The sequence below is a fragment of the Dermacentor variabilis genome, chromosome 9 (assembly GCF_050947875.1).
Source record: "Dermacentor variabilis isolate Ectoservices chromosome 9, ASM5094787v1, whole genome shotgun sequence".
NCBI lineage: Eukaryota > Metazoa > Arthropoda > Arachnida > Ixodida > Ixodidae > Dermacentor > Dermacentor variabilis.
In genome coordinates this window covers 84,441,324-84,453,695 of record NC_134576.1, presented here as the reverse complement: position 1 = coordinate 84,453,695, position 12,372 = coordinate 84,441,324, and the positions used below count along the sequence as shown (strand labels likewise).

Sequence of the window (12,372 nt, the reverse complement as noted above, 5' to 3'; positions counted from 1 at the left end):
GCTATGTCGTTGCTCGGGATCGCGAGTTGAACCGCGACCATGGTAGCGGCATTTGAACAGGGGGTAAATGCGGCGACAGTCGTGCGCCTAGATTTAGATGCACGTTAAATAACTACACGGGGTCAAATTTAATCCAGGGACCCCCCCTTCCGCGTGTCTCATAATCACATTGAGGGTTTGGCACGTAAAGGCCATTTTTGAATAAAGTTTGATGCTTCTAACACGATGCAAAGCACTGCAAAAAGTAATGACAGAGCTAACCTTCTCGCATTCTATGAACAATGGCTCTAAACAACGCCTCAAGCAAATACGTCGCGCCGTGTGACCCGTGTACAACGACGAAAAACAATAGCGGTGTACGCAAGCTAACCTTTAGCATCGACTTACCACTCTCGTATTGCACAACACGCTGAAGAACTTCAATATTCGCCGTAAACATCACCGCCAGTAGTCGTTGACTGGCCAGGAGCGATCCACACCTGGTCAGCGTCAGTTACATCAAATGAATTATCTTTCGACTTAATTTTTCGTAATGGCGTCAGCGCCTGTTGCGCTGGTGCCTACGAATGGAGGTTTCATCAGGCTCACGAACCCATAAGCTGTCCAGAACAAACCTAATGGCATGCTCAACCACTTCCAGAAGGTAAGTTACGCTAAATAATTCGGACTGGGCAGTATTGTATATCCTCCATTCTGGAGCCAATGTAACCCCGCGCTGGGGGCCGCCGACGATGTGGCAGTGGAAACTCCTCCACCTAAAACGACACTGCTGAGGTCACTGTGGCAGAAGCGCCGGACACTTGATACCCCTCAGACTGCGTGCAAATTACTGGCGGGCGCGTTCTACGAACAGCGAACGGCGGTGCGGTGGTGCCTTTCACTTTTGGAGCGGTTTGCTTGCACGTGCGGGCTGCAAGAAAGCCTGTTTGACACAGTGTATTGGGACTATCCCTTTATCTCCACTCTCTCCCCTTTCTCGTACCTTCTAGACAAAAATAAAAAAAAAGTCTTGTTGATGCGCTCGAAGCGAACGGACGTCTGTAATTTTTCCTGAAGTTATAAGTTCTCCACGTCTTATTCCACAACAGGTGTAGCGTGCACTCGCCGGACCAGACCTTTCTTAACGTCTTAGTGAAATGCGCATCATTCGCTTCAATTCTGAGGAGTGCTTTTGTACCGCCGCACCTCGCGTGCAACAAGATTCTACTGCGGGGCGTAGACCCCCGTTTAAGTCCTGCTCAAACGCTAGACCCAGGCTCAAAAAGTGCAAATACTAGAAGCAATCGACCGCCGCGACCGCTCCCGAAGAGATGTTGTTGCAGTTAAAGACAGGGCCTTTGGGTACCGTGGTGTTACAGACCGCAACACTTCAGTCCTAGGTATTAATTTCTCTCAAGCAATCAACTCTGCTGTAAAAAAAAAGAGTTTCAACTAAAACTATAAATGAATTATTATTCAGCCTATCTAACGTTTGAAGCAAATCGTTTGCAGTGAGATTATTTAAATACTGCATGCCACTATGGAATCGCTCCAGTCTTCATTACCTTGTATCGCTACTGAAATGGCTAGCGACGCGGTAGAGAACAGAAAATGTGCCACTCTCGTTCTTTCCTATACACAACCGAGTGCCCATCTCAATGTCTTACCATCTTCATTAAATACCTCAGGTAGAGTCTTAAATACCTCGGCGTGATTTATGACGCCGAGGTATTTCGCTATTGTTTTTCGTCGTTGTACACGGGTCACACGGCGCGACGTATTTGCTTGAGGCGTTGTTTAGAGCCATTGTTCATAGAATGCGAGAAGGTTAGCTCTGTCATTACTTTTTGCAGTGCTTTGCATCGTGTTAGAAGCATCAAACTCAATCATCAATTCATAGAATGCGAGAAGGTTAGCTCTGTCATTACTTTTTGCAGTGCTTTGCATCGTGTTAGAAGCATCAAACTTTATTCAAAAATGGCCTTTACGTGCCAAAACGCGCAAGGCCCGCGCAGCACCCGCCAGGTGCTCACTGTCGGTCCTTGCGTGGGAGACGCCCGTTGCGCTCTGACGCGCGTGCTACAGGACCTTCAATAAAGTTTACTCAATCAACTGGCTCCCACACATAGATTATGTGATAGGAAAAGGCACCCCCGCAATTCGCATTTTGTGTATGCCGAGCAATCGACGAACGTGATTGAGAAGAGGTACACTCTTCTTGTAAAGGAGGTCCCATTGCAGTCTTTGACTTCGGGTCCTCCTTCTGAATATTAACGTCTTGTTATCTTTCTAATCATCTCAATAAATACATACTCTGGTTCTGATTCCTAATGATATATCGCAGGTACGTCTGTCCTGCATTAGGATTTGGTTGCGCACTGCTCTCCGGCGCTCCAACCTACAAATCTTGCCCCCTGAGCCTCTTATAACACGAAGTATTGCGTTTGTGCGTAGGGTTTCTTGAATTAGTTGCAAATGCTGTTCTTTATCTGGAATCGCGAGTTTCTTGTCTTCCCAGCAGTTTCCGTCTTTTGACAGTGCAACTGACCTTGAGAGTTTATGAATCACCTTTAAGACATTCTCCAACCTTCTTTGTTTCCAAGCTCGGTTTTTTCATTTGATGTGGATTGGCTGCGATCACATAATCCGAAACTTACATACTAATAACATTTACTTCACCACTTAGGCGTGCGCAGCTGCAATGTATTCAGGCTCCCGACAGCTCTGTTACTACTGCGATGCATTTAGATTACTTTTTTTTCTAATAATGCAAAATTACTTCTTCATCGTATTTTAGACGGTCTATTACGAGATAATTTGCCGAGCATGCAGTCCAAATAACATAGCAATCGCCCCAGATGCTTCACAAGGTGAACAAAAGTTCGTTATAGGTACCTCACTGAATCTTATCGATTACCATGCTAAGCTAATCATTCCCCCTTTCCTATCAACCCCCCAATAGTTTTATTGCGATAGCAATTATCGACATAGGCGCATTTCTACCGTCGCCGTGAGGTACCGTATAAAGTCCAACGGCGATAAAATCCTCGCCGCGCGCCATATGCTGCAAGTGTGAGGGAAAGCATACGAGGGCGAACCCGTGAACAAAGCTCAATCTCGCGAGCCCAAGCGAGGAAGGCGGGGCGGAACCGCGCCTTCTTCTCTCGAGCGCGAGGCACGGTGATGAGGCGAGCGAGAGGGGCCTTCTTTCCTGGCGGCTGCAGCTTACGGCGGGGCCATGCTGGCGCCGTACATTGAAAGCGATGTGCGACGTAGCCAAAGTGCGCGTCCGTGCGGGCCTCATCTTCAAAGCTATCTGCGATGCTTGCACAGTGCGCGTAGTGCCGGTAGCTTCGTATGCGCTGTGATTTCGACATTTCGTTTCCGTTGAAGCGAGAGATGCACGAAGGTCAATTCGCTCGCTGCTCCTGCCACGATTCCTCACTCGAGCATTTTGACAGGGAGTCTCTTTAGTTAGTAAGCGAATGTTACTAACCGAATTTAGTTAGTAAGCGAATGTTTACAAGATTACACAGCCGATAAAGCTACTATCATCACTACGTATAGCTATCTACTAATTTGCTATTGCAATCCGTGCTTCGCATTTCGCGCGATATGTCTACTTTTTTGAGCATGACATGGTTTTAGCTGTCGTTGTCAGCGACCTTCAAGTGACCTTGAGATAAAACCCAGAGCCATTATCCGGACAAGTTGCGAAAACAAAACGAGATCATCCGGATAACCAGTCAAAACTTATAAATGTGGTCTCTGGCCCCCAACCATTTGTGCAGGACCACAGTACATACAATGACCGAACAAGTTACAAAAAATATTGCTTCCGAGTTATTCCTAATGCTTATTCACGATATCACTCAAGCTGTAACTTCTAGCATGGTGAAGTTTTGTTTGTCATTTCCAATAGTGACGTTCAAAAGGCACATACAGGGCACCATACACATGATTGTCATCTTTCGGCGCTGAGATAGGGTCGCCTGTTCAACGCCAGCGGTCCGTGAGTTCCGCGGCTCGAGAGATGGCATCACGCTGCATGACCAAGCCGGCAGCGTTCGGTGCACCACGGATGGCTGCCTGGCCCAAAAGACACTTGCAATGAGGTTCGGTTCAAAAATGGGTTCGTGCGCTGTGGTGTGGTGGAGTGCGCTGTGCCTTTGCGAACATGCACTATACCTATTTTAGGATTGTGGCTAGTATCATTTCCAACCAATTTGCTTTGCCGGTAGCCATTTCATGCTTACATCTACTCTCGATTACGGGAGAGCCATAACTTTTTCCTTCTTTTGTGGTTTATTGCGATTTCTGACTATGTACTTTACTTTCTTTCTCGCGCATATGTTTTCTTTTATTTCTAAGTTCCCACTTCCAAATTGTTACTTCATTTGTCTTCGCCTAATTAAACCGCCAGACTCATGGTCCATCACCATTGTAGGTATGCGCCACGACCCACTCAGGTCAACGAAAACAACAACACTTCGACATTGACAACTTACGAAGCTGCCCGCAATGACAAAGGATAACAACCACTGCGTTGCCGGTTCCATGACAATACGGGAGGATGTACGCGCATACGCAAGCCTTTTCTGGAGAGTAACGTTTGGTCCAAAAAGATATCCAATTCGTTGGCTTCTGCCGTCCATCGTGCAGGCTCTAACGTCGTCATCTCCGACTCTCCATATTGTGTTGAAAAAGAAATAACGGGCCTTAAAAGCCACTGTAAAGACCAAGCTAAGTATTCTGTGATTATCCTGCTGTGTGCAGCGGAATAACGTTTCATTCAATATGCTCACAGTGGCATTCTCCCGGCGGCACACTCTACCAATCGTGGCCAATTTCTTATTGGGCTAAAGTGTTCAACTGCGCCTTTAATTCAAGAACTACAGACAGTAAGTGAAAATGCTCAAAAACCTGTGCAAAGCGTCAAGACGGAACGTTTGAGCCGAAGTTCTCTCTTTCCATGTTGCTTTTACACATTCTCCAAAGGAGAATTTATGTTCCGCTTGTCACTACGAAAGGATAATTTATATAAGCGCACTCATTTTTCTAGCTTTGACTGAATAATTTGCTGATATGTGGTAAAGCAAAACGAGTCCAATGTGATGTATCACGCAGGCCTTCTGTAACAACCAGATATAATTCTCTTGATTTTATACGAATTACGAGCGAGTCTAAGTTTGTTCAATATGCATTCCCTGTCTTGTTCAGAATACTCCTGGATGACACCGTGCTATTAGCGACGAGCGACCGTGTGTTACCCGAAAAACTGAAGGCGATGAAGCAGACCAGCCGAGTGTGCTTGCCGGCGCCCTGCGAGAAGCTGGAAGCCTACTCTGGCTTTATTCCGGTTGACGAAGAAAGCGATTCATCGTACCTGTTCTTCTTGCACATCAAGTCGGAGGCAAGATTTTTCTGCGTTTACGGATTGTTATAACATTTACATGCTGAAATAATGTTCAACCAATTAAGTCCACGACTTATACCTGGGTGGTGGTAAAACACAAAAAGAGCGGTGCACCATGCATGAGGGTTTCTCTGAAGCCTCAAATAAGGCTCGCACATTGGACGTGACATTCATGACCACATACTTTTGTAAACATAGGCAGTTATTCTTTATGTGCAGAATGAATCAAAATGGTTCTATTTGACAGAGAAGTGCTTATACACATGCTCAGTGTTGAAGTGATTATAATCAGGAAAGGTTCGTTTTCTCCTGCCGGCATAAAGGTCAACTGCAACGAAATTTCACTTGGGCCATAATAATTGCATAACCTATAATTGCAATTGGCTACAACTGCACAGCACATACTATCAACGCAACCTTGGCCAGACCGCAGGACTCGTAATTGTCTCATTTTTTTCTTGTTAGCAACCGATGTGTGCACCTGGCACACATCGTTTGGAATAGTTTTACGTTATAGCGCCCCTGATGTTTCTCCACTGCCTATAGGCAACAGCCTCGCCTGCACACAGCACCGATTAGGCACGTGCATTTTCTCTCCTTGACGCTATTACGGCGTCTGCTCGCACGGCTTACGTAAGAGTGTCAGCGTACGTGTATATGTTGAAAAAGGTTGTGCTTCATTATACGCGTAACAGCACAAAAATTTAAATCGTAAAGAAAAAAACTAGCCAAAGACCTTCAATTTCTAGAACTCTTCAACTCAAGATTGCTTTTCATTTCTGCCGCATTCGGAGCATTTATTTGCACTTGTAACGAGTGTGCAAGACCCGATTCTCTTGCATTTGTCCTATGTGCAGAGCCAGCCGCACCAAAAGCCGCTCCTTCTGTGGACACAGGGTGGCCCATGGAAATCTTCCTTATACAGCCAGTTCCTCGAAAATGGACCCCTGGGCATTAACACCACGGGGGATCTTTATTATAGAGACCACAGTCTGATAAAGGATTTCAATGTAATATACCTCGACCAACCTGTTGGATCGGGATACAGCTTTGACGACCACGGTCGATACCCCGCGACGCTTGATGAAGCATCTGAGCAAGTCTTGACGTTCCTCAAGCGCTTCCTGAGAATATTCTCGGAGTACAACCAGGCGGAATTCTACATTGCGGGAGAGTCTCATGGAGGTAATAGTTCTTTCTGAAGCACTGAGTGTCAAAGTTGTATAATAAAGGCATACACGGTGCGCCTCCTAAGGTTACGCTTCTGCGATGAGAAAATTTCGCCGCGAGAGTCAGAAAAGAAGCGTAAAAATGAAGCATACACTGTTAGAAAAAAAATGTTTACCTATATCTTGTCCCGAAGACATTGTCGTCTGTGTTTCTTTAATTTCCTTTCTTGCTCGAAAACTGTAAGCTCTCTATATTTGCCTGTCAAGAATGTTGTCACACTGATAACGTGCATGTCGTCTTTGACATGGAAGTATTGGGTACGCAGCGTTATAGAAAACAAAAGCACGCTTGGTATATGGCGATTATTGTTCGGCAACAAGATAAGCCCCAAACGGTTGAATTGATTTTGACTCCTGTGGTGTTCCGTGCCAAAATCGTGATATGATCATGATGCACGCCGTAGTACAGGACGCCGGATTTGTTTCGACCACCTGGGGCTCGTTAAAGTGCACCCAATGCACGGTACACGGGCATTCTTTGCAATTCGTCCCCCCCCCCCCGTCGAAATACAGCCCTCGCGGCCAAATTGTTCCAACTTTTTATGTTTAGAGTTTGTGGGTAGCGACGGCAAAGTTCCTATACCAGTTCACCGTGAAGTCATCGAATTAGACAGTGTCTGTGTAAATAATTGTTTATCGCTAAAGACTGAAAACGTCGAATTCTAAAGACTCTGGAGACTCAAACTATTAAATTTGCTTCTTTCATCAAAACAGCCACAATACGAGAATATACTTCGAAACCCCTGACGTTATAATGACGTGCTGGTCCTAAGGTTCAGACGAGAAATTGGGGGGGGGGGGACAGTTCTTTCTTAATTCGTTTTAACTGTCAATTTTATCAACCGTCAATGTAATCAACCAAATTCACGAAAATGAGATTTGAAAATAAAACTTTAACCATACAAATTGAATTAGTGCTACCGTTCAATGTCTCTTCAGAAAGTGCTCCACATTGTCTTTTGGAAATAAGAATTACCAGGTAATTAATGCGAAGCCGGGCACACTATGCCCCGATTCAATTAAGTTTATTCATGGAAACAAAGGCATGTATTTTTGCACTCATTGGCCTCCTGCAAAAAAGCGGGAACAGTAATTGAAATGTAATTACTGTTTCGGCAACCCACGTAGAATGAAATGAAAAGGCTCCGGCATTTGGTGCTTTCCAATTACTGGACAGCGCGCGATTAGCCACATGACAGCGAAAACACTCTACAATGGCAAAACGTCACGTTAAAGAACCAAAGTAGCACAGAGTGTGTGACCAGCCCAAATATGAACCAAAATAACAAATTTTCTTTCGGGGGAACACAAGTTATACTTCTATAATGGCAGGACAAAATATACAGATACACCGTACTCTTCGAAAATATGTTTTGCTCCCAATATTAGTTCCCGTATACTGGACATTATTTCCTTTCACATAAAACATATGTTAACATTCACATACTTAACTACAGATAAAAATTCTGGGCAGGAATGAAGGACGCCTTCAGTGAGCTTGCCAACCTGTGACAACTGTCATATTTTGAGCGGAAATGTGAATTGCGTACATTCGAATTCCAAAGTAAACATTTTAAAAGAATGCGTTATCTGTCTTGAGAAGAAATGGTGACAAAATGCAGTAGTAATGCAGATATATAAACATGTGCACATCTGCTCAGGCGGCGGCCGACCGGGTTCTCGAATATCGCAGCTCTACATAGACCTGCGAAAAAGTTCGCTGGTTCGAATGCGGCACTGTTGTCTGATGTTCTATTGCGATAGCAATTATATGGAAACTCCAGGCGTATTTATGCCGTCGGCGTCGCTGTGAGGTTTCATATAAAGTCCAAGGGTGATAAAATCGTCGCTGCATGCCGTATCCTGTATGTGCGAGCGAAAGTGTGAGAGGGTGAGCAGGCGAACGCGGCTCAATGTTGCACACGCAGCAGTCGAAAGCGGGTAGGAAGCGTGCCGCCTTCCATCACGCGCAAGGCTTCAGGAGAGCACAGGGAGGGGGGGGGGGGGGTGTTGTATTCGCGCGGCGCGCACCCGGCTGGGCCGCCGTATCTGAAAGTCATCTGCGACGGGTACAGAATCCCCGCTGCCGTGGAGTAGTTCGCGTTGGTGTGAGCGGCTGCACGAAGGTCAATTTGCTCGCTGCTGCTGCCGCGTTTCCTCATTGCAGTGTTTTGATCACGAGTTCCCGCACTCATCGAGTGAGATGTTTTCATGTTGGCTTGTGCGCGCCTTACACCATGCTTGTTAATTTAGTTAGTATAACTGCTTATAAGTTTACACGGCCGATAAAAATACTATCCTTACTTCGCATAGCTGTCGAATAATTTACTGTCGCAATCGATGCTTCGCTTTTCGTGAGAAAGGGCGAGTTTATTTTGCTGCGCCGCTGATTAAGTGAACCGATTGGTTGTGCTAGTCGTCTATGTAAACATTTGCCTCATCGCAGCTCGCAGGGCGCCGCGTACTGGCCGACCGGCAAACTAAGTCCTATGACAAAACTTTCTCTGCAGCTGGATGTAAAAATAGTTTCCTACCTGTGGCCTAATGCCGCAAATGAACTTCTGCTACACAGCTGTAGTAGTTTCCCTTTAATATGTCTTTGTCACTTCTGCGTTGCCGCGCCTTTTCTTTCCTCGTTTGTCCTCGTTTTTCCAGATATTTTACATCTCTCTATCGTCTCTTTCAGCAAGGTCAGCAGCTGGAGTGGCCTACAAGGTTCTGAAGAAACCTAAGCAAATCAACGTGAAACTCAAAGGCATAATGCTAGGCGTAGGATTCGTGTTCCCACTGCTCGAAATCATCGACTCCACGAACTACCTGTATTACTCCGGACTGTTAAATGATTTCGGCAGAAAAACGCTTGCTGGGTGGTTCGACATGATACGCGGTCTCGTCAATAAAGGGCTATACTCACAGGCTGCAGAAGAACTCGGCAAGACCGTTTTGAACATGGCGCCTGCCGGAACTGAGACGATATTTCAAATTCTAACCGGCTTCCAACACCACGGAAGCATAGCAAGACCGCAGGAACCGGAAGAAGCTAAAAAGTACATGACCTATGCAGATAGCCCAGATTTTAAGAAGATAATTCACGTTAACATTTCCCGGATCCTCGACAGTGCCAGGCCTGAGCTCACAAAGCAACTAGCTTCAGGAGATTTCTTCGTAGACATTAAAAAGAAACTTGAGTTCCTGCTCGACAGTACGCCCGCCCTCTTCTACACGGCTCAATACGACGCCGTTTTTCCCGAAGTGAATATTGAACAGTGCTTCAAGAAACTGCGATGGCGTGGTTCTGAGCAATTTAGCAGCGCCAGGCGGAACAAATGGTACAGAGAAGGAAATCCCGCCCTTGCTCTCCTCGGTTACGAGCGCGTGGTTGGGACACTTCAGTATAGCAGCGTACTTTGGGGAGGCCATGACATCTCGTTGGACAGGTCGCTCCCGGTAAGCGAACTGTACAGTCGCTTTCTGAAACTTGTGAAGGAAAAAAAACTGAAGTGGACAGATGAGCCATCGTGAGGCATAACCTAGACATACTTTACACTAAGTTCTGGTCCACAATGCTTTTTTGTAGGCGGTTGGGGGTCAATCATTATCAACGTTCACAAAGGCTAACACTTGCGCCTTCACTCTCACCTCACTGACACATGAAAGGCAATAAAATGATTGAATGCGAAGTGCACTGAAAGAATTTGGCTGTGTATTTTAAGCTTTCATTGCAGTTCCTCTACCTAGAACACGTCTGCTTGGCACTGTTCCATGAATAATATGAAGCAAAACAGTATTCTCCACATTTTCGCACGAATGTCTTAAATGCGCAACATTTATGAACAAACTCGCCTTTCCCTTTCAGCGGGCCGCATCGAATGCCTACGGACAAACATATCATGAACGCGCTTTGAACTTTTTGTTGGCACACTCGAGGCTCGAAATCCCCGTTGTCCGGCTGTCCCGAGATGTGAGGCGCATGCTCGGCCTAACCCTCCTAGCCTACGTGCCGTGGGTTAGACGTCACATGCATAGCTAAAAAATAAGTGATTAGTCATGGACGTCTGACTCGTTCGTCATCTGGCAGAAACCCAGAAAGCCAGTAATCGTAGCCGCTGCTCGTGATCGGCGCATGTTCTTTATTTTCATACAACATTGTTGCGGGAGCAAGGCAGGGGGACCCAAAAGGCTGATGGTTGCATGCGCGCCGTCTTTGGTGCGCGCCCAGTGTTGGAGGCCATGTGATCTCAGCTTTAGAGATGCGGTATGGTTAAAATTGTGAAGGGAGTGGCAGGAACACGTTAGTTTTGAAAGGACAAGCACACTAACTCACCGCGCCGCTACGGACGCTTATTACGCCAGCATTGTTACGGCAAGTGCTCGCGGTCAGTGAGTGAACTGTGTTCGTGAGTGCCTTTGAACGCGTATCCCAATTCTTGTTTTGTTAGTAAGAAAATATTTGCTGCAATTTATATTGTGCACAAGCTACAAACATCTTTCGCGTTATGCTGTAATACTCTGTCATCGGCTTTTCTGCAAAGCAGCAATTTTCACTTTTCACTTCGGCACCTAGGCAGAAGGGGTCGCCAAATCGGTGCGGTCCAAAAAGTCGCAGGCCTGCGCTGCTCCTCCAGCATAAGCTGACGGAGCAGTTCCATAGGAGCTCCATTTTCGGCACCGCGCACTACGGCGTCCCCGCGGCATTTTCACGAGAGGAATCTGAACTGTCCGCCCGGCTTAGACGACAAGCTGCAGCTTGCCCTGTGGTTTGTCCTGCTCTCTGCACAGCTGTCTGCTGAGCCCGATGATGCCTGGTTGCAGCGGCGCGCATAGATCTACGATTCATTACTTCATCAGTGGTTAGTGGTTACTTCATCAGAGGAGGCGCCATAACGTGTACCGAAGAGTAAACACACGTATCCAGACTAAGTGTCGCACATGCCACATCCCTTGACCCTTGGCACGGGACATTCCTGTTGACGATGATGATGACAATAATGGTCTTGGGGCATCCCCTTCGAAACGGAGTGGTGACAAATAGTCATCTAGCTTGATTGAGTGAACCAGGTCCACCTACATGCAGCATGCAACTGCCATATGCAACCGAAAAATGGGCTTAGGTGCACTCAGTGAACGAATAAGCAAATTAGAGGAGGTCGATGCCAGGAGAGAACCCAGCCCCGCTCCTTCGCAGGTCGCAGCACGACGTCATGTACTGGCACCACCGACGGAGGGCGCGATTCTCAGGGCCGTTCAAGCCTCCTCTCAGCCTAGCCATGGATAGTGCGGACGAGAACTTTAGTATCTGGCAATGGAACTGCGGAGGGTTTCCCAATAAGAAGCCGCTTCTGCAGTAATATTTAAGAACTCTCACGGTTAAGCCCCAAATCATCGCTATTCAGGAAGTTGCAACTAGTACTCCTATCAAACTCGCAGGTTATCTGGTAGCATCCTCACATTCAGGAGGTAGGGGAGTTGCTACCCTCGTCAACAAAAGGTACAATTGCCTCTCTCGCGACCTCGGCGCAGTTGGTGATGGCATCGAGTACGTCATGACTGAAATCCTCATGAACCCACCCAGAAAGGGCCTCAGAAGAAACAGCCTCTTTATCCTCAACGTATACTGCAGCCCCAGCTACCGCAGGGCGAGGGCGAACTCCCTCCTCAAGAGAGCCGTCAGCCTGGCAGGTGGGCACCCCCTTGTAGTTGTCGGGGATTTCAACGCCCCACATAGGGTGTGGGGGTACACCCATGACA

General features: G+C 46.7%; 1 protein-coding gene across 1 annotated transcript; it reads left to right on the top strand.

The window, feature by feature from the left end:
- Positions 1-469: 469 nt before the first annotated feature.
- Positions 470-10,356, top strand: LOC142558426 (putative serine carboxypeptidase CPVL). Its single transcript, XM_075670560.1, has 4 exons — positions 470-643; positions 5,200-5,392; positions 6,253-6,580; positions 9,311-10,356. Exons 1-4 carry the CDS (start codon positions 567-569, stop codon positions 10,144-10,146), a joined length of 1,434 nt encoding a protein of 477 aa, XP_075526675.1. The 5' UTR covers positions 470-566; the 3' UTR covers positions 10,147-10,356.
- The last annotated feature ends 2,016 nt before the right edge of the window (positions 10,357-12,372 follow it).